A 25,369-nucleotide genomic window follows, 5' to 3' on the forward strand; every position below is an offset into this window, starting at 1 on the left:
AAGGAGTTCCACAGGTTGACTATGCGCTGTGTGAAGAAGAACTTTCGCTTATTAGTGTTAAACATGATACCCATTAATTTCATTTGGTGTCCTTTAGTTCTTCTAGTATGGGAACTAATAAATAACTTTTCTTTATCGGCCCTCTCCACACCACTCATGATTTTATAGACCTCTATCATATCCCCCCTCAGTCTCCTCTTTTCCAAACTGAAAAGTCCCAGTCGCTTTAGCCTCTCCTCCTATGGGACCCGTTCCAACCCCCTAATCATTTTAGTTGCCCTTTTCTGAACCCTTTCCAAGGCCAAAATATCTTTTTGGAGGTGAGGAGACCACATCTGTACACAGTATTCAAGATGTGGGCGTACGTAGTTTTATACAGGGGCAGTAAGATATTCTGGGTCTTATTTTCTATCCCTTTCTTAATAATTCCTAGCATCCTATTTGCCTTTTTGACCGCCGCTGCACACTGTGTGGAAGTTTTCAGAGAACTGTCCACGATAACTCCAAGATCTCTTTCCTGATTTGTTGTAGCCAATCAGGAAAGAGATCTTGAAGTTATCGTGGAGGGAGGAGGGGGCGGGGGCTGGGAGGGAGGAAGGAGACAGACAGGAGGGAGCTGGGAGAGAGGGAGGAGGGGGCAGGACTGGGAGGGAGGGAGGAGAGGGGCGGGGCTGGGAGGGAGGCAACAGACAGGAGGGGGCTGGGTGGGAGGAGGGAGGAGGGGGGCGGGGCTGGGAGGGAGGAGGGGGCAGGACTGGGAGGGAGGGTGGAGACAGACAGGACGGGGCTGGGTGGGAGGAGGGAGGAGAGGCGGGGCAAGGAAGGAGGAGGGGCGGGGCTGAGAGGGAGGAGAGAGACAGGATGGGGGCTGGGAGGGAGGGAGGAGAGGGCAGGGTGGAGGCTGTGCGGGAGGAGAGAGACAGGACGGGGCTGGGTGGGAGGAGAGGGGCAGGGCTGGGAGGGAGGCGACAGACAGGAGGGGGCTGGGTGGGAGGAGGGAGGAGGGGGCGGGGCAAGGAGGGAGAGGGGCGGGGGCAGGGGCTGATCTGAGGCAGGACTGGGGGCAGGGGCCCTGCTCCCTGCGCCCTACTTGCGGGCGAGCTGCCACTGGCGTACTCGGGGGCCCCTGCTCACCGCGTGCCGGTGAGGCAGGGCCGCCGGCCGGGAGACCGCGGAGCAGGCTGGGTGGGGTCACGCTTCTTCCCACGGCTTATGCTGCCACTGGTGGGTGTGGGGGGGACCCTGCTGCCGAGGCCAGGCCCCCAGCAATCCCATAGCTGCCTGGGCCCCAGGGCCTGGGGTGGCTGCACAACACCCAGTGGACAGTGGCTGTGCAGAGGGACTCGGATTCCTCTGCAGGGAGCCCAGGGCCATTGCATGTGGCTTCAGGGCGCGGAACCATTCGCCCGTCACGGGGCATAGCCAGGCCCAGAGCGTCACTGGTGCACGGCCGGGTTCCCACCTCTGGCTAGAGCCGCTGGCCAGCTCCGCAGACCAGAGAGGGGCGGTGCCGCTTGCCCACAAGAACGGCTCCTCCAGCAGGAGGCGCTGCCCTGCAGTGTCTTCCTCGGAGCACGGTGCCGCTGGTGGCAGCGGTGGGAATTTCTGGGGGGAGGGGGCTCGCTGCAAGACGCGGGGCTGGTTCGTCCGGGGTCCCACCAGCCTGGAGCTGGGGAAAGGTGACGGGAGAGAGACTGAATTAGTGCAAACAAAAGGCTCCTGCTGGAACGCCCGCACTGCCCGGAGGCCCTGGCTGGTGAACGAAAGGGTGGGGCTGGAAATCACAACCCGTGTTGGAGACTAGGTCTGTGTGGTGGATGACACCGGGGGGACGAGCTGGTTCATTTAGCAGTGCCTGGAGGAGAAAACGAACCCTCACTGGCCGCTTTGCAGCCGCCGCTGGGTCAGGGGCCCCGGTGGCCACTGCTGGCTCTGGGCTGGCAGGCTTGGAGCTGGCACAGGCACTGTGGCCGGGGTCTACCCCTGTAATGGCTCCGGGGCTGGGGGAGAGGAGAGCAAGTTTTCCTGGTTGTGCCCAGAGTGGCCACCAGGGCTCCCTGGGAAGGCTGGAGGCCCCCGATTTCGAGATAAGTGTCTGCACAGCGCTTCATTCCAAATAGCTATTTCCAGTCGGCGTGGAAGGAGATTTCCCGAATTCGAAAGACGCGCTCAGCTGGTTCCAATAGCGCTTTGCCTGCGCAGATGCTATTGAAGTGAATCTGAAACCATGGCTGTGTGGACACACCCTCCCTTCCCTAGGTCCTTCCCCTGCCCCCACCCGTCTGACCGGTCTGGTCTTCGTCTACGTGACTTAGGCAGCCCCCCACTGGCCGTGCGGGTCACCCACAGCCCTAGCACAGCACCCAGCACGGTACTGACACCACAGCAGCACCTGTGGGGGAGTCCATGGGGAGCACCCCTCACAGCGCAGGGGGACCCGGGCACAGAGCAGACAGCCCCCCACTACGGCACAGGGGGGCTGAGCAGGGCTGGCAATGGGACCTGGAGCCAGCCCGGAGGGCGGGGGTGGGGCTGAGCAGGGCTGGCAATGGGACCTGGAGCCAGCCTGGAGGGCGGGGGGGGGGGCTGAGCAGGGCTGGCAATGGGACCTGGAGCCAGCCCGGAGGGCGGGGGGGGGGGGGGCTGAGCAGGGCTGGCAATGGGACCTGGAGCCAGCCTGGAGGGCGGGGGGGGGGGGGGGGCTGAGCAGGGCTGGCAATGGGACCTGGAGCCAGCCCGGAGGGCGGGGGGGGGGGGGGGGCTGAGCAGGGCTGGCAATGGGACCTGGAGCCAGCCCGGAGGGCGGGGGGGGGGGGGGCCGAGCAGGGCTGGCAATGGGGGGTTCAGAATCGCACGGATCCCTTCCCTTCATCACCCGTGTCACTCCTGTACCCGAGCTCCTGCAGTTGCAGAGGGCTGGCCCAGTGCATTGTGGGATGCAGGAGGAGAATGGCGATGGGCGGTAGGGAGCGCCAGCCTGCGGAGGGGAGAGGGGCTGAGCCTGGGCCAGGTGGGTGCGTGTGCAGCTCCCTGCCCAGCTGCAGTCTGGCCGCGGGAGGGGCTCTGAGCCCTGCCGGCACCACCAGCCTCCCCGTGCCCAGAGCCTGCCACCACCTGAAGGAGGCACAGACCTGCCAGCGCGCAAGCTCTCTTGGGCCGGGCACTCTAGGGGCGGCCTCATGCAGCGAGCGCCCCGGCAGGCTGTGCCGTGGGGGGGCTGCGATTCCCACTGACACCCACGTGGGGATTGGCCCAGCCTGGCAGGTAACAAGGCTCTTCCCAGGGGAGACAAAGGGAGGGAGGGGGAGACGAACACCAGGTTTCAGGGGAAGGGTCAGTTTCTGGCTGGGAACCATGAAGGAAACAGCCTAAGCTGAGGGCTGAGAGTCTGGGCGGGCGATGGACCCCTAACCCAAGGGGGCTGAGGCATCCTGGCCCCGACTCCTGTACCCACATCCCGTCTGCTGGGCTGTGTGCTGGGGAAACAACAACCCCCCCGTTCTACTGGCTGGCGGAGCCTGTTCTTGCTGCTCCGGGGGGGCAGGATCGGGGGGACCCCGACGCGCCGTCACAGGGGTGTCGGGGTGCGATGCCCTGCACCCCGTGGGTGGAGCTTCCAGCAGCGAGTGACGAGCAGTAGAGGAAGGGGCTTAGGGCCAGGCGTGCTGGAGACAGAGCGAAGCGATTCCTGGGAGTCGTGGGGCGCTGCAGCACTCGGGCGGTGAGTCTGCACCCCGGGGACCGGCGGGGAGATGCCTGCGCCCAGAGGGCAGAGCTGGTGGGGCTGTGCAGAGGGAGGGGCCTGCCCGTGGGGGAAAGCAACCAAGGCCCAGCTGAGTGCCCGGCTGGAAGAGAATGACCCGTCCAGGGGCCTGGATCCTGTCCCAGCGGGGAGCAGCCAGACGCCCCCTGGGAGTGTCTCAGGCTCTCAGACCGGAGGGGGGACTGGAGCCCCCAGAGAGACGCGGTGCCCGCCAGGCCACGCTCTGCCAGCTGCGTTTTGTCCAGAGCAGGGTCCAGCCTGGCAGAGCTACGGCAGCTGGAGATCGAGCTGCAGCTACAGGAATCAGAGGACCGTAAGGAGGAGCGCCAGGACCGAGAGAGGCAGCGGCAGCATGAACTGGCCATGGCGGAGTGGAGGAGCCGAGGGGCCCCGGCTGTGGTGAGTGGGGAGGGCCCCAGGGGGCCTGGGGTGGCCAGATGCTTGGAGCAGCCAGGTGATTACGAAGGGGTCAGAGAGGCCCTGCTGCACAAGTCTGGGCTGACCCCGAGATGTACAGGAAGAAGTTCCGGGGGTGCAGAAGGAGCCACGGGAGACCGATGTGGATCTGGCTCCCGCCTGGCGCAATCCTGCCACAAGTGGGTGTTTGGGGTGGGGGCTCAGACCGAGGTGTCTGGGACCCTGGTGACCCCGACTCTGCCCAGAGGACACAGACGCCAGACAAGGGGCTGCAGGGGGGGACCCTGGCGACCGGCGCAGCGGGTCCCAGCGAGTGGGGAACATTGGACGGGGAGGGGGGCGGAGAAGAGGGGCCCAGGCGACCCTCTGACCTGGGGAGAGACACTAGGCGGGGGAAGGGGCTGTGGCTGGGGTATTGGAGGCCCTGCTGGGGGACTGGGGCTGTTTTGGGGGTGCTGAGGGCAGGGCAGGCAGGACTCAGCTGGCTGCAGGGAGACTGATGTGGGGGGTGGGGCCCAGGGAGACAGGCCTGAGAGACCCGTTGCTGTTCAAAGCCCAATAGACCTTCCTGTTGGGTGCTGGCTGGGAACTGCTCTGGTCAAGAGAACAGGGGGCACTAGTCCCTCTGGGAGGGGAGGCCCCCGAGGGGGCTCACGGATGAGGCTGAGGAGATGGAGGGGCAGACCCCCCAGGTGAGAGTGGCCCCCCCAGACAGGGTGGCTGCACTGGAGTGGAGTCCCGGAGAAGGGGTGTCTCACAGCCGCTGGAGTCGAGGGGGTTCCCCGAGAAGGGGCCATTGCACTGGAGAGGGGGAGCCAAGTGTGGGCTCGACCTGTGAGCCGTGACACCCAGCAACAGTTTTCCTTGGACAGAGCCCAGCTGCCTCTCCTGTGTCAGGCTGGCTCCGTGGGGCTCCGGGATCAGAGCCCGGCTCCCTCTCCTGTGTCAGGCTGGCTCCGTGGGGCTCCGGGATCAGAGCCCAGCTCCCTCTCCTGTGTCAGGCTGGCTCCGTGGGGATCCGGGATCAGAGCCCAGCTCCCTCTGCCTTTGTCAGGCTGGCTCCGTGGGGCTCCGGGCTCTGGGATCAGAGCCCAGCTCCCTCTCCCTGTGTCAGGCTGGCTTCGTGGGGCTCTGAGCTCCGGGATCAGAGCCCAGGTCCCTCTCCCTGTGTCAGGCTATCTCCGTGGGGCTCCAGGCTCCGGGATCAGAGCCCGGCTCCCTCTCCCTGTGTCAGGCTCGCTCCATGGGGCTCCGGGATCAGAGCCCGGCTCCCTCTCCTGTGTCAGGCTGGCTCCGTGGGGCTCCAGGATCAGAGCCCAGCTCCCTCTCCCTGTGTCAGGCTGGCTCTGTGGGGCTCTGGGATCAGAGCCCGGCTCCCTCTCCCTGTGTCAGGCTGGCTCCGTGGGGCTCCGGGATCAGAGCCCGTCTCCCTCTCCGTGTCAGGCTGGCTTCGTGGGGCTCCGGGATCAGAGCCCAGCTCCCTCTCCCTGTGTCAGGCTGGCTCTGTGGGGCTCTGGGCTCCGGGATCGGAGCCCGGATCCCTCTCCGTGTCAGGCTGGCTCCGTGGGGCTCCGGGCTCCGGGATCAAAGCCCAGCTCCCTCTCCCTGTGTCAGGCTGGCTCTGTGGGGCTCTGGGCTCCGGGATCAGAGCCCGGATCCCTCTCCGTGTCAGGCTGGCTCCGTGGGGCTCCGGGCTCCGGGATCAAAGCCCAGCTCCCTCTCCCTGTGTCAGGCTGGCTCCGTGGGGCTCCGGGATCACAGCCCGGCTCCCTCTCCCTGTGTCAGGCTGGCTCCGTGGGGCTCCGGGCTCCGAGATCAGAGCCTGGCTCCCTCTCCCTGTGTCAGGCTGGCTCCGTCGGGCTCCGGGATCAGAGCCCGGCTCTCTCTCCTGTGTCAGGTTGGCTCCGTGGGGCTCCGGGATCAGAGTCCGGCTCCCTCTCCCTGTGTCAGGCTGGCTCCGTCGGGCTCCGGGATCAGAGCCCGGCTCCCTCTCCCTGTGTCAGGCTGGCTCCGTCGGGCTCCGGGATCAGAGCCCGGCTCCCTCTCCCTGTGTCAGGCTGGTTCCTTGGGGCTTCGGGATCAGAGTCCGGCTCCCTCTCCCTGTGTCAGGCTGGTTCCTTGGGGCTTCGGGATCAGAGCCCGGCTCCCTCTCCCTGTGTCATTCTGGCTCCGTGGGGCTCCGGGATCAGAGCTCTGCTCCCTCTCCCTGTGTCAGGCTGGATCTGTTGGCCCAATAGGAAACTATCCCAGGATGATCTGCTAGGTGCCTCGTGGCACTCATTGCACGAGCAGGCCGCACTTGTGGCGCTGGGGTGTCTCCAGCCGCGTTTGCTGCAGTGGGTGTGCTCCGGGCTGGCTGGGGACAAGGGCCGTCACTTGCTCTGTGCAGAATCCGGCTCTGTGGGGAGGAAGTGGCCCAGGAAGGTTTGCACAAGCCGGTGAGACACACGTGACCTGGCAGCTCCACAGAGGAACTGGCTGTCGCCTGCGGCGGGAGTTGCATCTCTGGGCGGGCGGGTGACATGGCCCCCTGGCTGCCCACCAAGGAGGAGAAGTATGGAGTCGGTGAGTGGTGCCAGGGCTGCTGCCGGGCCGCCGGGGGCAGGGATGCTCAGCTCCAGGGTGGAGCAGGCATCTCATCCCTGCACCTGCAACCCCGCGAGCCGCAGCTCAGAGAGCTTGGTCCTGGGCTGGAGAGTGGGGTGGGGCTTTGGGGGCCGGCCAAAGGCTGAGTGGGGTTGGAAAGTCAGGATGGGGGGCAGAGGGGTGTCTGGGCTGGCAGTGGGGGGCTGGAGCCGCAACTGGGCCAGAGGAAGGGGGGCGGAGCGGTGTCTGGGCTGGGAGTGGGTGGCAGAGCTGTGTCTAGGCTGGGAGTAGGGGGCGGAGAGGTGACTGGGCTGGGGGTGGGGGCCGGAGCGGTGTCTGGGCTGGAGGTGGGGGCCGGAGCGGTGACTGGGCTGGGGGTGGGTGGCGGAGCTGTGTCTAGGCTGGGAGTAGGGGGCGGAGAGGTGACTGGGCTGGGGGTGGGGGGCGGAGCGGTGTCTAGGCTGGGAGTAGGGGGCGGAGCGGTGACTGGGCTGGGGGTGGGGGGCGGAGAGGTGTCTGGGCTGGGGGTGGGGGGCGGAGAGGTGACTGGGCTGGGGGTGGAGGGCGGAGAGGTGTCTGGGCTGGGGGTGGAGGGCGGAGAGGTGTCTGGGCTGGGGGTGGGGAGAGGAGCGGTGACTGGGCTGGGGGTAGGGGACGGAGCGGTGACTGGGCTGGGGGTGGGGAGAGGAGCGGTGACTGGGCTGTGGGTGGGGGGCGGAGCGGTGTCTAGGCTGGGAGTAGGGGGCGGAGCGGTGTCTAGGCTGGGAGTAGGGGGCGGAGCGGTGACTGGGCTGGGGGTGGGGGGCGGAGAGGTGTCTGGGCTGGGGGTGGGGGGCGGAGAGGTGTCTGGGCTGGGGGTGGGGAGAGGAGCGGTGACTGGGCTGGGGGTGGGGAGAGGAGCGGTGACTGGGCTGTGGGTGGGGGGCGGAGCGGTGTCTAGGCTGGGAGTAGGGGGCGGAGCGGTGTCTAGGCTGGGAGTAGGGGGCGGAGCGGTGACTGGGCTGGGGGTGGGGGGCGGAGAGGTGTCTGGGCTGGGGGTGGGGGGCGGAGAGGTGACTGGGCTGGGGGTGGAGGGCGGAGAGGTGTCTGGGCTGGGGGTGGGGAGAGGAGCGGTGACTGGGCTGGGGGTGGGGAGAGGAGCGGTGACTGGGCTGTGGGTGGGGGGCGGAGCGGTGTCTAGGCTGGGAGTAGGGGGCGGAGCGGTGTCTAGGCTGGGAGTAGGGGGCGGAGCGGTGACTGGGCTGGGGGTGGGGGGCGGAGAGGTGTCTGGGCTGGGGGTGGGGGGCGGAGAGGTGACTGGGCTGGGGGTGGAGGGCGGAGAGGTGTCTGGGCTGGGGGTGGGGAGAGGAGCGGTGACTGGGCTGGGGGTAGGGGACGGAGCGGTGACTGGGCTGGGGGTGGGGAGAGGAGCGGTGACTGGGCTGGGGGTGGGGGGCGGAGCGGTGTCTGGGCTGGGGGTGGGGGCCGGAGCGGTGACTGGGCTGGGGGGCAGAGCGGTGATTGGGCTGGCAGATGAAGGTGGACCAGTGTCTGGGATGGGGGCAAAGCAGTGTCTGGGATCGGAGATGGGGGGCAGAGCTCTTGTACTGTAACCCAGGGTCCCAGGGACAGGAATCGAGCCGGGGATGGTGTGCTCTAACCCAGGGGGCCGGAGCCAGGAATCGAGCCGGGGCTGGTGTGCTCTAACCCAGGGGGCCGGAGCCAGGAATCGACCCGGGGCTGGTGTGCTCTAACCCAGGGTTCCGGAGCCAGGAATCGAGCCGGGGCTGGTGTGCTCTAACCCAGGGGGCTGGAGCCAGGAATCGAGCCGGGGATGGTGTGCTCTAACCCAGGGTTCCGGAGCCAGGAATCGAGCCGGGGATGGTGTGCTCTAACCCAGGGTTCCGGAGCCAGGAATAGAGCCGGGGCTGGTGTGCTCTAACCCAGGGTTCCGGTGCCAGGAATCGAGCCGGGGCTGGTGTGCTCTAACCCAGGGTTCCGGAGCCAGGAATAGAGCCGGGGCTGATGTGCTCTAACCCAGGGTTCCGGTGCCAGGAATCGAGCCGGGGCTGGTGTGCTCTAACCCAGGGTTCTGGAGCCAGGAATAGAGCCGGGGCTGGTGTGCTCTAACCCAGGGGGCCGGAGCCAGGAATAGAGCCGGGGATGGTGTGCTCTAACCCAGGGGGCCGGAGCCAGGAATAGAGCCGGGGCTGGTGTGCTCTAACCCAGGGGGCTGGAGCCAGGAATCGAGCCGGGGCTGGTGTGCTCTAACCCAGGGTTCCGGAGCCAGGAATCAAGCCGGGGCTGGTGTGCTCTAACCCAGGGGGCCGGAGCCAGGAATCGAGCCGGGGCTGGTGTGCTCTAACCCAGGGTTCCGGAGCCAGGAATCGAGCCGGGGCTGGTGTGCTCTAACCCAGGGTTCCGGAGCCAGGAATCGAGCCGGGGCTGGTGTGCTCTAACCCAGGGTTCCGGAGCCAGGAATCGAGCCGGGGATGGTGTGCTCTAACCCAGGGTTCCGGAGCCAGGAATAGAGCCGGGGCTGATGTGCTCTAACCCAGGGTTCCGGTGCCAGGAATCGAGCCGGGGCTGGTGTGCTCTAACCCAGGGTTCTGGAGCCAGGAATAGAGCCGGGGCTGGTGTGCTCTAACCCAGGGTTCCGGAGCCAGGAATCGAGCCGGGGCTGGTGTGCTCTAACCCAGGGGGCTGGAGCCAGGAATCGAGCCGGGGCTGGTGTGCTCTAACCCAGGGTTCCGGAGCCAGGAATCGAGCCGGGGATGGTGTGCTCTAACCCAGGGTTCCGGAGCCAGGAATCGAGCCGGGGATGGTGTGCTCTAACCCAGGGTTCCGGAGCCAGGAATAGAGCCGGGGCTGATGTGCTCTAACCCAGGGTTCCGGTGCCAGGAATCGAGCCGGGGCTGGTGTGCTCTAACCCAGGGTTCTGGAGCCAGGAATAGAGCCGGGGCTGGTGTGCTCTAACCCAGGGGGCCGGAGCCAGGAATAGAGCCGGGGATGGTGTGCTCTAACCCAGGGGGCCGGAGCCAGGAATCGAGCCGGGACTGGTGTGCTCTAACCCAGGGGGCCGGAGCCAGGAATCGAGCCGGGGCTGGTGTGCTCTAACCCAGGGGGCCGGAGCCAGGAATAGAGCCGGGGCTGGTGTGCTCTAACCCAGGGGGCCGGAGCCAGGAATAGAGCCGGGGCTGGTGTGCTCTAACCCAGGGGGCCGGAGCCAGGAATAGAGCCGGGACTGGTGTGCTCTAACCCAGGGGGCCGGAGCCAGGAATAGAGCCGGGACTGGTGTGCTCTAACCCAGGGGGCCGGAGCCAGGAATAGAGCCGGGGCTGGTGTGCTCTAACCCAGGGTTCCGGAGCCAGGAATAGAGCCAGGGCTGGTGTGCTCTAACCCAGGGTTCCGGAGCCAGGAATAGAGCCGGGGATGGTGTGCTCTAACCCAGGGTTCCGGTGCCAGGAATCGAGCCGGGGCTGGTGTGCTCTAACCCAGGGGGCCGGAGCCAGGAATAGAGCCGGGGATGGTGTGCTCTAACCCAGGGTCCCGGGGACAGGAATCGAGCCGGGGCTGGTGTGCTATAACCCAGGGGGCCGGAGCCAGGAATCAAGCCGGGGCTGGTGTGCTCTAACCCAGGATTCCGGAGCCAGGAATCGAGCCGGGGCTGATGTGCTCTAACCCAGGGGGCTGGAGCCAGGAATAGAGCCGGGGCTGGTGTGCTCTAACCCAGGGTTCCGGAGCCAGGAATCGAGCCGGGGCTGGTGTGCTCTAACCCAGGGTCCCGGAGCCAGGAATAGAGCCGGGGCTGGTGTGCTCTAACCCAGGGGGCCGGAGCCAGGAATCGAGCCGGGGCTGGTGTGCTCTAACCCAGGGGGCCGGAGCCAGGAATCAAGCCGGGGCTGGTGTGCTCTAACCCAGGGGGCCGGAGCCAGGAATCAAGCCGGGGCTGGTGTGCTCTAACCCAGGGGGCCGGAGCCAGGAATAGAGCCGGGGCTGGTGTGCTCTAACCCAGGGGGCCGGAGCCAGGAATCGAGCCGGGGCTGGTGTGCTCTAACCCAGGGGGCCGGAGCCAGGAATCAAGCCGGGGCTGGTGTGCTCTAACCCAGGGGGCCGGAGCCAGGAATAGAGCCGGGGCTGGTGTGCTCTAACCCAGGGGGCCGGAGCCAGGAATAGAGCCGGGGCTGGTGTGCTCTAACCCAGGGGGCCGGAGCCAGGAATCGAGCCGGGGCTGGTGTGCTCTAACCCAGGGTTCCGGAGCCAGGAATCGAGCCGGGGCTGGTGTGCTCTAACCCAGGGGGCTGGAGCCAGGAATAGAGCCGGGGCTGATGTGCTCTAACCCAGGGGGCCGGAGCCAGGAATAGAGCCGGGGCTGGTGTGCTCTAACCCAGGGGGCCGGAGCCAGGAATAGAGCCGGGGCTGGTGTGCTCTGAGCACAGACCTTCCTCCCCCAGGGCCCTGCATGTGGCAGGAAGCCTGGGTTGCAGGCTCCTGCTGTCACTTTCCTCTGTGGTATTTTCTGTTCCTGCTTTTCTCAGTGAGGGCCTCTGGCCCTGCGAGTTCGCGGAAGTGCTCTGTGGCCACCCCTCCCCCAGCTGCACTGTCCCTTTGGCCCTGGGCTGGAGCCGGGCTCGCTGCAGGCGGCTCCCCCAGCAGCTGCTGCAGTTTGGAGCTCCAGGTCCCACACTGGGCTGCCGGGGCGGGGTCGCCGAGCGGCCTGCCCAGGGCTCATTGCCCATTTCAGCCAGATTTCCGGAGCGCTCAGTGAGGCGAGGCCCTTCCTGGCGTGCCCACGGGGTGGGGAACGGTGCCTGGACGTCCCGGGGATGGGCAGCCCCAGCCCCTTGGTGCAGCTGCTGAGTCTTCTCTCCCAGTCCCCGTGGCAGCTCCTCCGCTCACGGCAGCGTCTCAGTCGTGTAGGGCAGCTGCTGCGGCTGGAGGAGTTGGACCTAGCTCCCCACCAGGTCTGTGCTGCTGCCCGAGAGCTCTGCTGGGCACTGGCTGCAGCAGGCAGGCAGGCCTGGGCTGGCCCTCAGCTCAGCCCCAACGCGGCCCTGGGTCCAGCTCACGCCCCAACGCGGCCCTGGGTCCGGCTCACGCCCCAACGCGGCCCTGGGTCGCGCTCACGCCCCAACGCGGCCCTGGGTCTCGCTCACGCCCCAACGCGGCCCTGGGTCCGGCTCACGCCCCAACGCGGCCCTGGGTCGCGCTCACGCCCCAACGCGGCCCTGGGTCTCGCTCACGCCCCAACGCGGCCCTGGGTCCGGCTCACGCCCCAACGCGGCCCTGGGTCGCGCTCACGCCCCAACGCGGCCCTGGGTCCGGCTCACGCCCCAACGCGGCCCTGGGTCCGGCTCACGCCCCAACGCGGCCCTGGGTCCGGCTCACGCCCCAACGCGGCCCTGGGTCGCGCTCACGCCCCAACGCGGCCCTGGGTCGCGCTCACGCCCCAACGCGGCCCTGGGTCCGGCTCACGCCCCAACGCGGCCCTGGGTCCGGCTCACGCCCCAACGCGGCCCTGGGTCCGGCTCACGCCCCAACGCGGCCCTGGGTCTCGCTCACGCCCCAACGCGGCCCTGGGTCTCGCTCACGCCCCAACGCGGCCCTGGGTCCGGCTCACGCCCCAACGCGGCCCTGGGTCGCGCTCACGCCCCAACGCGGCCCTGGGTCTCGCTCACGCCCCAACGCGGCCCTGGGTCCGGCTCACGCCCCAACGCGGCCCTGGGTCGCGCTCACGCCCCAACGCGGCCCTGGGTCGCGCTCACGCCCCAACGCGGCCCTGGGTCGCGCTCACGCCCCAACGCGGCCCTGGGTCCGGCTCACGCCCCAACGCGGCCCTGGGTCCGGCTCACGCCCCAACGCGGCCCTGGGTCCGGCTCACGCCCCAACGCGGCCCTGGGTCCGGCTCACGCCCCAACGCGGCCCTGGGTCGCGCTCACGCCCCAACGCGGCCCTGGGTCTCGCTCACGCCCCAACGCGGCCCTGGGTCCGGCTCACGCCCCAACGCGGCCCTGGGTCGCGCTCACGCCCCAACGCGGCCCTGGGTCTCGCTCACGCCCCAACGCGGCCCTGGGTCCGGCTCACGCCCCAACGCGGCCCTGGGTCTCGCTCACGCCCCAACGCGGCCCTGGGTCCGGCTCACGCCCCAACGCGGCCCTGGGTCGCGCTCACGCCCCAACGCGGCCCTGGGTCCGGCTCACGCCCCAACGCGGCCCTGGGTCCGGCTCACGCCCCAACGCGGCCCTGGGTCCGGCTCACGCCCCAACGCGGCCCTGGGTCGCGCTCACGCCCCAACGCGGCCCTGGGTCGCGCTCACGCCCCAACGCGGCCCTGGGTCCGGCTCACGCCCCAACGCGGCCCTGGGTCCGGCTCACGCCCCAACGCGGCCCTGGGTCTCGCTCACGCCCCAACGCGGCCCTGGGTCTCGCTCACGCCCCAACGCGGCCCTGGGTCCGGCTCACGCCCCAACGCGGCCCTGGGTCGCGCTCACGCCCCAACGCGGCCCTGGGTCTCGCTCACGCCCCAACGCGGCCCTGGGTCCGGCTCACGCCCCAACGCGGCCCTGGGTCCGGCTCACGCCCCAACGCGGCCCTGGGTCCGGCTCACGCCCCAACGCGGCCCTGGGTCCGGCTCACGCCCCAACGCGGCCCTGGGTCGCGCTCACGCCCCAACGCGGCCCTGGGTCGCGCTCACGCCCCAACGCGGCCCTGGGTCGCGCTCACGCCCCAACGCGGCCCTGGGTCCGGCTCACGCCCCAACGCGGCCCTGGGTCCGGCTCACGCCCCAACGCGGCCCTGGGTCCGGCTCACGCCCCAACGCGGCCCTGGGTCCGGCTCACGCCCCAACGCGGCCCTGGGTCCGGCTCACGCCCCAACGCGGCCCTGGGTCCGGCTCACGCCCCAACGCGGCCCTGGGTCCGGCTCACGCCCCAACGCGGCCCTGGGTCCGGCTCACGCCCCAACGCGGCCCTGGGTCCGGCTCACGCCCCAACGCGGCCCTGGGTCCGGCTCACGCCCCAACGCGGCCCTGGGTCCGGCTCACGCCCCAACGCGGCCCTGGGTCCGGCTCACGCCCCAACGCGGCCCTGGGTCCGGCTCACGCCCCAACGCGGCCCTGGGTCCGGCTCACGCCCCAACGCGGCCCTGGGTCCGGCTCACGCCCCAACGCGGCCCTGGGTCGCGCTCACGCCCCAACGCGGCCCTGGGTCCGGCTCACGCCCCAACGCGGCCCTGGGTCCGGCTCACGCCCCAACGCGGCCCTGGGTCCGGCTCACGCCCCAACGCGGCCCTGGGTCGCGCTCACGCCCCAACGCGGCCCTGGGTCTCGCTCACGCCCCAACGCGGCCCTGGGTCTCGCTCACGCCCCAACGCGGCCCTGGGTCTCGCTCACGCCCCAACGCGGCCCTGGGTCCGGCTCACGCCCCAACGCGGCCCTGGGTCTCGCTCACGCCCCAACGCGGCCCTGGGTCTCGCTCACGCCCCAACGCGGCCCTGGGTCGCGCTCACGCCCCAACGCGGCCCTGGGTCCGGCTCACGCCCCAACGCGGCCCTGGGTCGCGCTCACGCCCCAACGCGGCCCTGGGTCCGGCTCACGCCCCAACGCGGCCCTGGGTCTCGCTCACGCCCCAACGCGGCCCTGGGTCTCGCTCACGCCCCAACGCGGCCCTGGGTCCGGCTCACGCCCCAACGCGGCCCTGGGTCCGGCTCACGCCCCAACGCGGCCCTGGGTCTGGCTCACGCCGCCGGACCCTGCTGCATGAGGGTCCCGGGGGAGCAGAGCTGGCAGCCGCGGCCTCCTCCCTGGGCTGGCCCCGCGGCGCACGGAGAGAAACCCTGAGACCTTGAGCCTGGAAGTTCGTCATTTGTGCTGCATTTTAGGCCAGTGAATGGGGGACCTGAGCTGCGTGTGTAGCGCTGAGCACCCCAGCAGCTGGGCCTGTGCGTGGCACCGGGCAAGGGGCCCAGGCCGCAGAGCAGAGCCAGGCTGGGCGGTGGGGGCGTCACTCCAGGAACTCGGCAGCCCTGGCCTGGAGTGCAGGGACCCCCCCCAAAGCAGGCTGGGCCCTGCCGTGCTCATGCCCATGCTGCAGCTCGCATCAGCCCCCGCGTCAGCTGCTCCTGCCAGGCCCAGCCTGCGTCCTGGGGCTGCTGAACTCAGACCCTGTGGGAGCCCTGAGCCTGGCCACGCTGGGACCCTGCGCTCCGGGTGAGCAGTGCCAGAGAGGGGCCCCCCCGCCCAGGGCAGGCTGGGAGATGCTTCGGGGGCCTGGCAGCCACACAGGTGCCTCTCCTGCCGGGCAGCGGGGCAGGGGCCACTCTGACTGGCCCCAGGGGTGGCTGGGACAGTGCGGGAGCACCAGGGGCAACGGGCTCCCCTGGCCCCCGCGCCGGCTCAGAGGGTGGGGTCCGGAGCTGCCCCTCTCACCACCCCTGACCCGCCGGCCGCTGCTTTGCAGCTTTGTGGAACTTTTCAGGCACGAACGATCATCACTTGCCACTGCAGATCGGGGACGCGGTGCACATCCTGCAGGCCTCGGAGGGTAAGGGGGCGCGCACGGCGGGGGGCGGGGGGGGGCAACAGAGGCCAGGAGAAGCCTCACCGCTGTGGAATCCTCGGCCACGCCCTCCTGTGGCTCCTGGCCCTCTGCCCTCTCCTGGGCCTATCTCAGCGCTCCATGCCCCCCCGCCTTCTGTGGGGGCTCCCTCCCTGGCCCCCTTTGCTCCCCCATTGCACCCTGTCTCTGGGAACCCCCCACGGCAGCACCACCAGCCTCCTCTCCATGCCCACAACTCACTGATCGCGAGCCCTCCCCGCTGGGTACAAAGCCACCAGGGGACTGGAACCTGGGCAGCCTCTTCACCCCGACCTCACGGGCAGGCTGGGGACACGGCCGGCTGCTTCCGCCTGCAGAGCGCTGCCCAGACAGGGCTGTTCGGATCCCTCCCACGGCTCCCCCACGTGCCCCCATGCTCTGCTCACCTTCTCCCTGCCCAGCCCCCTCAGCACGCAGCTCCTCGCCCCACGTGCTGGCTCCCCCTTCTCCACCGGATCCAATGAAGCTGCTGCTCTGCGCAGTCGTGTCATGGCCCACCCCACGCCGCCTGTCAGCGCCCGCCTCCAGCCGCCTGTACCACTGGCCTCCGTCACCCCATCACCCCACGCCGCCTGTCAGCGCCCGCCTCCAGCCGCCTGTACCACTGGCCTCCGTCACCCCATCACCCCACGCCGCCTGTCAGCGCCCGCCTCCAGCCGCCTGTACCACCGGCCTCCGTCACCGCGTCACCCCACGCCGCCTGCCAGCGCCCGCCTCCAGCCGCCTGTACCACTGGCCTCCGTCACCCCATCACCCCACGCCGCCTGTCAGCACCCACCTCCAGCCGCCTGTACCACCGGCCTCCGTCACCGCGTCACCCCACGCCACCTGTCAGCGCCCGCCTCCAGCCCCCTGTACCACTGGCCTCCGTCACCCCATCACCCCACGCCGCCTGTCAGCGCCCGCCTCCAGCCGCCTGTACCACCGGCCTCCGTCACCGCGTCACCCCACGCCACCTGCCAGCGCCCGCCTCCAGCCGCCTGTACCACTGGCCTCCGTCACCCCATCACCCCACGCCGCCTGTCAGCACCCGCCTCCAGCCGCCTGTACCACCGGCCTCCGTCACCGCGTCACCCCACGCCACCTGTCAGCGCCCGCCTCCAGCCGCCTGTGCCACAGGCCTCAGTCACCATGTCACCCCACGCCGCCTGCCAGCACCCGCCTCCAGCCGCCTGTACCACCGGCCTCCGTCACCGCGTCACCCCACGCCGCCTGTCAGCGCCCGCCTCCAGCCGCCTGTACCACTGGCCTCCGTCACCCCATCACCCCAGGCCGCCTGTCAGCGCCCGCCTCCAGCCGCCTGTACCACCGGCCTCCGTCACCCCATCACCCCACGCCACCTGTCAGCGCCCGCCTTCAGCCGCCTGTACCACCGGCCTCCGTCACCGCGTCACCCCACGCCGCCTGTCAGCGCCCGCCTCCAGCCGCCTGTACCACCGGCCTCCGTCACCACGTCACCCCACGCCACCTGTCAGCGCCCGCCTCCAGTCGCCTGTGCCACAGGCCTCAGTCACCATGTCACCCCACGCCGCCTGCCAGTGCCCGCCTCTAGCCGCCTGTACCACTGGCCTCCGTCACCCCATCACCCCACGCCGCCTGTCAGCGCCTGCCTCCAGCCGCCTGTACCACTGGCCTCCGTCACCCCATCACCCCACGCCGTCTGTCAGCGCCCGCCTCCAGCCGCCTGTACCACCGGCCTCCGTCACCGCGTCACCCCACGCTGCCTGTCAGCGCCCGCCTCCAGCCGCCTGTACCACCGGCCTCCGTCACCCCATCACCCCACGCCGCCTGTCAGCGCCCGCCTCCAGCCGCCTGTACCACCGGCCTCCGTCACCCCATCACCCCACGCCACCTGTCAGTGCCCGCCTCCAGCCGCCTGTACCACCGGCCTCCATCACCGCGTCACCCCACGTCACCTGTCAGCGCCCACCTCCAGCCACCTGTGCCACCGGCCTCCGTCACCGCGTCACCCCACGCCGCCTGTCAGCGCCCGCCTCCAGCCGCCTGTACCACCGGCCTCCGTCACCACGTCACCCCACGCCACCTGTCAGCGCTCGCCTCCAGTCGCCTGTGCCACAGGCCTCAGTCACCATGTCACCCCACGCCGCCTGCCAGTGCCCGCCTCTAGCCGCCTGTACCACTGGCCTCCGTCACCCCATCACCCCACGCCGCCTGTCAGCGCCCGCCTCCAGCCGCCTGTACCACCGGCCTCCGTCACCGCGTCACCCCACGCTGCCTGTCAGCGCCCGCCTCCATCCGCCTGTGCCACAGGCCTCAGTCACCATGTCACCCCACACCGCCTGCCAGCGCCCGCCTCTAGCCACCTGTACCACTGGCCTCCGTCACCACGTCACCCCACGCCACCTGTCAGCGCCCGCCTCCAGCCGCCTGTACCACCGGCCTCCGTCACCGCGTCACCCCACGCCACCTGTCAGCGCCCGCCTCCAGCCACCTGTGCCACCGGCCTGCGTCACAGCATCACCCCATGCTGCCTGTCAGCGCCCGCCTCCAGCCGCCTGTACCACCGGCCTCCGTCACCGCGTCACCCCACGCCACCTGTCAGCGCCCGCCTCCAGCCAACTGTGCCACCGGCCTGCGTCACAGCATCACCCCATGCTGCCTGTCAGCGCCCGCCTCCAGCCGCCTGTACCACTGGCCTCCGTCACCCCATCACCCCACGCCGCCTGTCAGCGCCCGCCTCCAGCCGCCTGTACCACCGGCCTCCGTCACCGCGTCACCCCACGCCGCCTGTCAGCGCCCGCCTCCAGCCGCCTGTACCACCGGCCTCCGTCACCGCGTCACCCCACGCCGCCTGTCAGCGCCCGCCTCCAGCCGCCTGTACCACTGGCCTCCGTCACCCCATCACCCCAGGCCGCCTGTCAGCGCCCGCCTCCAGCCACCTGTACCACCGGCCTCCGTCACCGCGTCACCCCATGCCGCCTGGCAGCGCCCACCTCCAGCCGCCTGTACCACTGGCCTCCGTCACCCCATCACCCCACGCCGCCTGCCAGTGCCCGCCTCTAGCCGCCTGTACCACTGGCCTCCATCACCCCACGCCGCCTGTCAGCGCCCGCCTCCAGCCGCCTGTACCACCGGCCTCCGTCACCGCGTCACCCCACGCCGCCTGTCAGCGCCCGCCTCCAGCCGCCTGTACCACCGGCCTCCGTCACCACGTCACCCCACGCCACCTGTCAGCGCCCGCCTCCAGCCGCCTGTGCCACAGGCCTCAGTCACCATGTCACCCCATGCCGCCTGCCAGCGCCCGCCTCTAGCCGCCTGTACCACTGGCCTCCGTCACCGCGTCACCCCACGCCACCTGTCAGTGGCCGCCTCCAGCCGCCTGTGCCACTGGCCTCAGTCACCATATCACCCCACGCCGCCTGTCAGCGCTCACCTCCAGCCGCCTGTGCCACTGGCCTCCGTCACTGCATGCGACAGGTTCAGGCCCACCCCTCGCCGCCTTTCAATGTCCACCTCCAACTGCCTATGCCACCGGCCTCCGTCACTGCATGCGACAGTTTCAGGCTCACCCCATGTCGCCTGTCAGCGTCCACCTCCAACCGCCTGTGCCAGCAGCGTCCATCACCGTGTGCAACAGGGTCAGGCTCACCTCATGCCGCCTGTCAGCGCACACCTCCAGCCGCCTGTACCACCGGCCTCCATCACCACGTCACCCCACGCTGACTGCAGCGCCCACCTCCAGCCGCCTGTGCCACCGGCCTCCGTCACTGCATGCGACAGGTTCAGGCCCACCCCACGCCAACTGTCAGCGCCCGCCTCAAGGTGCCTGTACCACCGGCCTCCATCACCGCGTCACCCCACGCTGACTGCAGCGCCCACCTCCAGCCGCCTGTGCCACCGGCCTCCGTCACTGCATGCGACAGGTTCAGGCCCACCCCACGCCACCTGTCAGCGCCCGCCTCAAGGTGCCTGTGCCACCGGCCTCCGTCACCACGTCACCCCACGCCGCCTGTCAGCGCCCACCTCCAACCGCCTGTGCCACCGGCCTCCATCACTGCATGCGACAGGTTCAGGCCCACCCCTCGCCGCCTTTCAATGTCCACCTCCAACTGTCTGTGCCACCAGCCTCTGTCACCGTGTCACCCCACGCCACCTGTCAGCACCCACCTCCAACCGCCTGTGCCACCAGCGTCCATCACCGTGTGCAGCAGGGTCAGGCTCACCTCATGCCGCCTGTCAGCGTCCACCTCCAGCCACCTGTGCCACCATCACTGTGTGTGACAGGTTCAGGCTCGCCTGCCCCCACACCTCTGCACCACTAGCTCGCAGTCTGGCTTCTAAACCCTCACACGCTGCTTTGCTGCGCTGCTGACAAAATACCTGAGTCTGAGAGTGGTTGGGCTGTGGATGTGCGGATGCCCCTGCCCGTTTTGCACTCCCGTCGCTCTGTCTCCGCTTGCCTCCTGCCAGCTCGGTCCTCCTCTGGGCCAGGGTCCCACGCACCTTGAAAATGCAAATATTCAAACACTAAGAGCCAGCTCCCAGCAATGCCTCCCCTCAGCAGCCAGGTCCCCCACACCAGTGCCCCCACCACAACTCCTGCTGGGAGAGGTGGGGCTGGACAGCTGGGAGCTCCCCCTGGCCTTCACGGCGCCCCCTGCTGGGAGAGATGGGGCTGGACAGCTGGGAGCTCCTCCTGGCGATGCCCGGCCCCCCCCCACAGTGCCCCCTGCTGGGAGAGGTGGGGCTGGACACCTGGGAGCTCCCCCTACCCCCCACAGTGCCCCCTGCTGGGAGAGATGGGGCTGGACAGCTGGGAGCTCCTCCTGGCGATGCCCGGCCCCCCCACAGTGCCCCCTGCTGGGAGAGGTGGGGCTGGACAGCTGGGAGCTCCCCCTGGCCTTCACGGCGCCCCCTGCTGGGAGAGGTGGGAGTGGACAGCTGGGAGCTCCCTCTAGCTCCCACAGCGCCCCCTGCTGGGAGAGGTGGGGCTGGACAGCTGGGAGCTCCCCCTAGCTCCCACAGCGCCCCCTGCTGGGAGAGGTGGGGCTGGACAGCTGGGAGCTCCCCCTAGCTCCCACAGCGCCCCCTGCTGAGAGAGGTGGGGCTGCACTAGCTGGGAGCTCCCCCTAGCTCCCACAGCGCCCCCTGCTGAGAGAGGTGGGGCTGCACTAGCTGGGAGCTCCCCCGGCAATGCCCGGCTCCCCACCCCACCCCACCCCTGCTGAGGCAAGTGTGCTCCTGTGGGTGGCCCTTGGGTGCCTCACTGCCTGTTGTTCGTTTGCAGGCTGGTACAGAGGCTACGCGCTCAGGAACAGAGCCATGCGGGTAAGTCTGCTGCTGGCCATGGTGGGGCGCCGCCGTGGGGGGCTGGGGACACGGTGCGTGGCCTGCAGCTGAGCCCACGCACTTGCCACGCAGAGTCCCCTGCAGGCAATTGCCAGGCCTTCTGGGCAGACGTTACCCTGGTTTGGCGGCTCAGAGCCACCCCACGACTCCTTCAGGGGCCAGCCCTGGATCGGGGGTTCTGCCTCAAGGGGCCAGCGCGTGTGGCTCTGCCCTCCGGTCGGGGTCTCTGTGCTCACAGCTTCTCTCCGCAGGGCATATTCCCTGTCTCCCTGATCCACCTGAAGGGCGCCCGCGTGGAGCGAAGGGGGTAGGTAGGTACCACGGGCACCACGAGGCCTCTGGGCTGAACCAGCAACTGTTTTACTGAGTCCGCCCTGACCTGCCCCCACTAGGCCAGTCAGCACCCCCCCCAGTCGCAGCCAGGCCCTGTCTCCCCCCCCAGGGCCCAGCCAGGCCCTGTCACCCCCCCCCAGGGCCCAGCCAGGCCCTGTCTCTCCCCCCCCCCCCGTGCCCAGCCAGGCCCTGTCTCACCCCCCCCAGGGCCCAGCCAGGCCCTGTCTCACCCCCCCCAGTCGCAGCCAGGCCCTGTCTCACCCCCCCCCCCCCAGTTGCAGCCAGGCCCTGTCTCCCCACCCAGGGCCCAGCCAGGCCCTGTCACACCCCCCCCCCAGGGCCCAGCCAGGCCCTGTCTCCCCCCCCAGGGCCCAGCCAGGCCCTGTCTCCCCCCCCAGGGCCCAGCCAGGCCCTGTCTCCCCCCCCAGGGCCCAGCCAGGCCCTGTCCCCCCCCCCCAGGGCCCAGCCAGGCCCTGTCTCCCCCCGCCAAGGGCCCAGCCAGGCCCTGTCTCCCCCCCCAAGGGCCCAGCCAGGCCCTGCTCCCCCCCCCCCAGGGCCCAGCCAGGCCCTGTCTCCCCCCCCAGTCGCAGCCAGGCCCTGTCTCCCCCCCCCCCAGGGCCCAGCCAAGCCCTGTCACCCCCCCCCAGGGCCCAGCAAGGCCCTGTCTCACCCCCCCCAGGGCCCAGCCAGGCCCTGTCTCCCCCCCCCAGGGCCCAGCCAGGCCCTGTCTCCCCCCCCAGGGCCCAGCCAGGCCCTGTCACCCCCCCCCCCCAGGGCCCAGCCAGGCCCTGTCACCCCCCCCCCCCCCAGGGCCCAGCCAGGCCCTGTCTCACCCCCCCCCCAGGGCCCAGCCAGGCCCTGTCACCCCCCCCCCAGGGCCCAGCCAGGCCCTGTCACCCCCCCCCAGGGCCCAGCCAGGCCCTGTCTCACCCCCCCCCCAGGGCCCAGCCAGGCCCTGTCACCCCTCCCCCCCAGTGCCCAGCCAGGCCCTGTCACCCCTCCCCCGCCTGTGATTGGCCAGGCTCTTGCCCTTCCCCACCCCATGGCGGAGGCAGGGAGAGGGGGGCTCCGCTGTCCCCTGCCCCCCCTGCAGCCTGTGCCTGTGCTGCTTGCAGAACCAGTCACCTGCCCTCAGCTCCAGGCCCGCTCCCAACCTCCTGGCCAGGCTGTCCCGGGCCAGTGGCCCCTGGCCAAGGCAGACAGCCCCTCCGAGGACAGAGGGACTCAGGGGAGGCCAGAGACGGCTGGCTGGCAGGAATGGGGGCACAGAGCTGGGCACTCCCACGCACGGGGCGGGGTGGAGGCTGAGCCGTGTCTCCACGTGGCCACAGAGCTGGGGACTCCCATGCACGGGGCGGGGGGGAGGCTGAGCCTTGTCTCCATGTGGCCACAGAGTTGGGCTCTCCCACGCACGGGGCGGGGTGGAGGCTGAGCCGTGTCTCCACGTGGCCACAGAGCTGGGGACTCCCACGCACGGGGCGGGGGGGAGGCTGAGCCGTGTCTCCACGTGGCCACAGAGCTGGGCACTCCCACGCACGGGGCGGGGGGGAGGCTGAGCCGTGTCTCCACGTGGCCACAGAGCTGGGCACTCCCACGCACGGGGCGGGGGGGAGGCTGAGCCTTGTCACCATGTGGCCACAGAGCTGGGCACTCCCACGCACAGGGCGGGGGGAGGCGGAGCCATGTCTCCACGTGGCCACAGAGCTGGGCACTCCCACGCACGGGGCGGGGGGAGGCGGAGCCATGTCTCCACGTGGCCACAGAGCTGGGCACTCCCACGCACAGGGTGGGGGGAGGCAGAGCCGTGTCTCCACGTGGCCACAGAGCTGGGCACTCCCACGCACAGGGCGGGGGGAGGCGGAGCCGTGTCTCCACGTGGCCACAGAGCTGGGCACTCCCATGCACGGGGCGGGGGGAGGCGGAGCCATGTCTCCATGTGGCCACAGAGCTGGGTACTCCCATGCACGGGGCGGGGGGAGGCGGAGCCGTGTCTCCACGTGGCCACAGAGCTGGGTACTGCTACGCACGGGGCGGGGGGGAGGCTGAGCCATGTCTCCACGTGGCCACAGAGCTGGGCACTCCCACGCACGGGGGTGGAGGCTGAGCCATGTCTCCATGTGGCCACAGAGCTGGGCACTCCCACGCACGGGGGGGAGGCTGAGCCGTGTCTCCACGTGGCCACAGAGTTGGGAACTCCCACGAACAGGGCGGGGGAAGCTGAGCCGTGTCTCCACGTGGCCACAGAGCTGGGCACTCCCACGCACGGGGCGGGGGGAAGGCTGAGCCGTGTCTCCATGTGGCCACAGAGTTGGGCTCTCCCACGCACGGGGGGGGAGGCTGAGCCGTGTCTCCACATGGCCACAGAGTTGGGCTCTCCCACGCACGGGGGGGGGGAGGCTGAGCCGTGTCTCCACATGGCCACAGAGCTGGGGACTCCCACGCACGGGGGGGGGAGGCTGAGCCGTGTCTCCACGTGGCCACAGAGCTGGGCACTCCCACGCACGGGGGGGAGGCTGAGCCGTGTCTCCACGTGGCCACAGAGCTGGGGACTCCCACGCACGGGGGGGGAGGCTGAGCCGTGTCTCCACATGGCCACAGAGCTGGGGACTCCCACGCACGGGGGGGAGGCTGAGCCGTGTCTCCACGTGGCCACAGAGCTGGGCACTCCCACGCACGGGGGGGGAGGCTGAGCCGTGTCTCCACATGGCCACAGAGCTGGGCACTCCCACGCACGGGGGGGGAGGCTGAGCCGTGTCTCCACGTGGCCACAGAGCTGGGCACTCCCACGCACGGGGGGGGAGGCTGAGCCGTGTCTCCACATGGCCACAGAGCTGGGGACTCCCACGCATGGGGGGGGCATGGTGCGGAGCTGAGCCGTGTCTCCACGTGGCCACAGAGCTGGGCACTCCCACGCACGGGGGGGGAGGCTGAGCTGTGTCTCCACATGGCCACAGAGCTGGGGACTCCCACGCATGGGGGGGGCATGGTGCGGAGCTGAGCCGTGTCCCCACGTGGGGGCGCAGTCTCAGCAGCTCTCTGGCCAGGGCGGAGGAGAACATTGTCCTCGTGGAGATGCCGATGGTGCAGGAGATCACCACCACCCTGCGGGAATGGGCCACCATCTGGAAGCAGCTCTACGTGGTGAGAGCTTGGCGCCAGCAGCAGGAGGGCATGGGGACCATCCCAGAGAGGGCAGGGACCAGAGATACGCGTGGCAAGCACCAGGCTTAAGGGTGGGGGTGGGAACCAGGGGTGCGGCTGTTCTGGGATGGGGGCTGTGAGGGGTCGGGGGTGCGGGAACCAGGGGGCGGCTGTTCTGGGATGGGGGCTGTGAGGGGTCGGGGGTGCGGGAACCAGGGGGCGGCTGTTCTGGGATGGGGGCTATGAGGGGGCGGGGGTGTGGGAACCAGGGGGGCGGCTGTTCTGGGATGGGGGCTGTGAGGGGTCGGAGGTGTGGGAACCAGGGGGGTGGCTGTTCTGGGATGGGGGCTGTGAGGGGTCGGGGGTGTGGGAACCAGGGGGCGGCTGTTCTGGGATGGGGGCTGTGAGGGGTCGGGGGTGTGGGAACCAGGGGGCGGCTGTTCTGGGATGGGGGCTATGAGGGGGCGGGGGTGTGGGAACCAGGGGGGCGGCTGTTCTGGGATGGGGGCTGTGAGGGGTCGGAGGTGTGGGAACCAGGGGGGCGGCTGTTCTGGGATGGGGGCTGTGAGGGGTCGGGGGTGTGGGAACCAGGGGGCGGCTGTTCTGGGATGGGGGCTGTGAGGGGTCGGGGGTGTGGGAACCAGGGGGTGCTGTCGGGGGCGGGAGCCGGGCGGAGGCTGTGGTGTGGGAACCTGGGGGCGCTGTCGGGGGTGGGAGCCAGGCGGGGGCTGGCAGGGGTGTGGGAACCTGGGGGCTCTGTCGGGGGCGGGAGCCAGGTGGGGGCTGGCAGGGGTGTGGGAACCTGGGGGCTCTGTCGGGGGCGGGAGCCGGGTGGGCGCTGTCGGGGGCGGGGGTGTGGGAACCAGGGGGGCCGCTGTTCTGGGATGGGGGCTGTCGGGGGTGGGAGCTGGGCGGGGGCTGTTGGGGGCGGGGGTGTGGGAACCAGGGGGCGCTGTCGGGGGCGGGAGCCGGGCGGGGGCTGTCGGGGGCGGGGGCGGGAACCGGGGGGCGCTGTCGGGGGCGGGAGCCGGGCGGGGGCTGTCGGGGGTGGGAACCAGGGGGCGCTGTCGGGGGCGGGAGCCGGGCGGGGGCTGTCGGGAGCGGGGGGGTGGGAACCAGGGGGGCAGCTGTTCTGGGATGGGGGCTGTCTGGGGCGGGGGTGGAAACCAGGGGGCGCTGTCGGGGGCGGGAGCCGGGAGGGGGCTGTCGGGGGCGGGAGCCGGGCGGGGGCTGTGAGGGGTTGGGGT

General features: G+C 70.2%; 1 protein-coding gene across 2 annotated transcripts in view; it reads left to right on the top strand.

The window, feature by feature from the left end:
* Positions 1-6,605: 6,605 nt before the first annotated feature.
* The window catches only part of LOC102455798 (dedicator of cytokinesis protein 2-like), a 336,752-nt gene continuing 317,988 nt past the window's right edge, over positions 6,606-25,369 (top strand). For both annotated transcript variants that reach the window (XM_075917669.1, XM_075917670.1), the window contains exons 1-5: positions 6,606-6,745; positions 15,201-15,284; positions 20,587-20,627; positions 20,900-20,955; positions 24,026-24,122. In XM_075917669.1, the coding sequence (XP_075773784.1) occupies positions 6,703-6,745; positions 15,201-15,284; positions 20,587-20,627; positions 20,900-20,955; positions 24,026-24,122 (321 nt within the window). In that variant the 5' untranslated portion in view covers positions 6,606-6,702. The remainder of the gene's footprint in view (positions 6,746-15,200; positions 15,285-20,586; positions 20,628-20,899; positions 20,956-24,025; positions 24,123-25,369) is intronic.

The sequence above is a fragment of the Pelodiscus sinensis genome, unplaced genomic scaffold (genome assembly GCF_049634645.1).
Source record: "Pelodiscus sinensis isolate JC-2024 unplaced genomic scaffold, ASM4963464v1 ctg107, whole genome shotgun sequence".
NCBI lineage: Eukaryota > Metazoa > Chordata > Testudines > Trionychidae > Pelodiscus > Pelodiscus sinensis.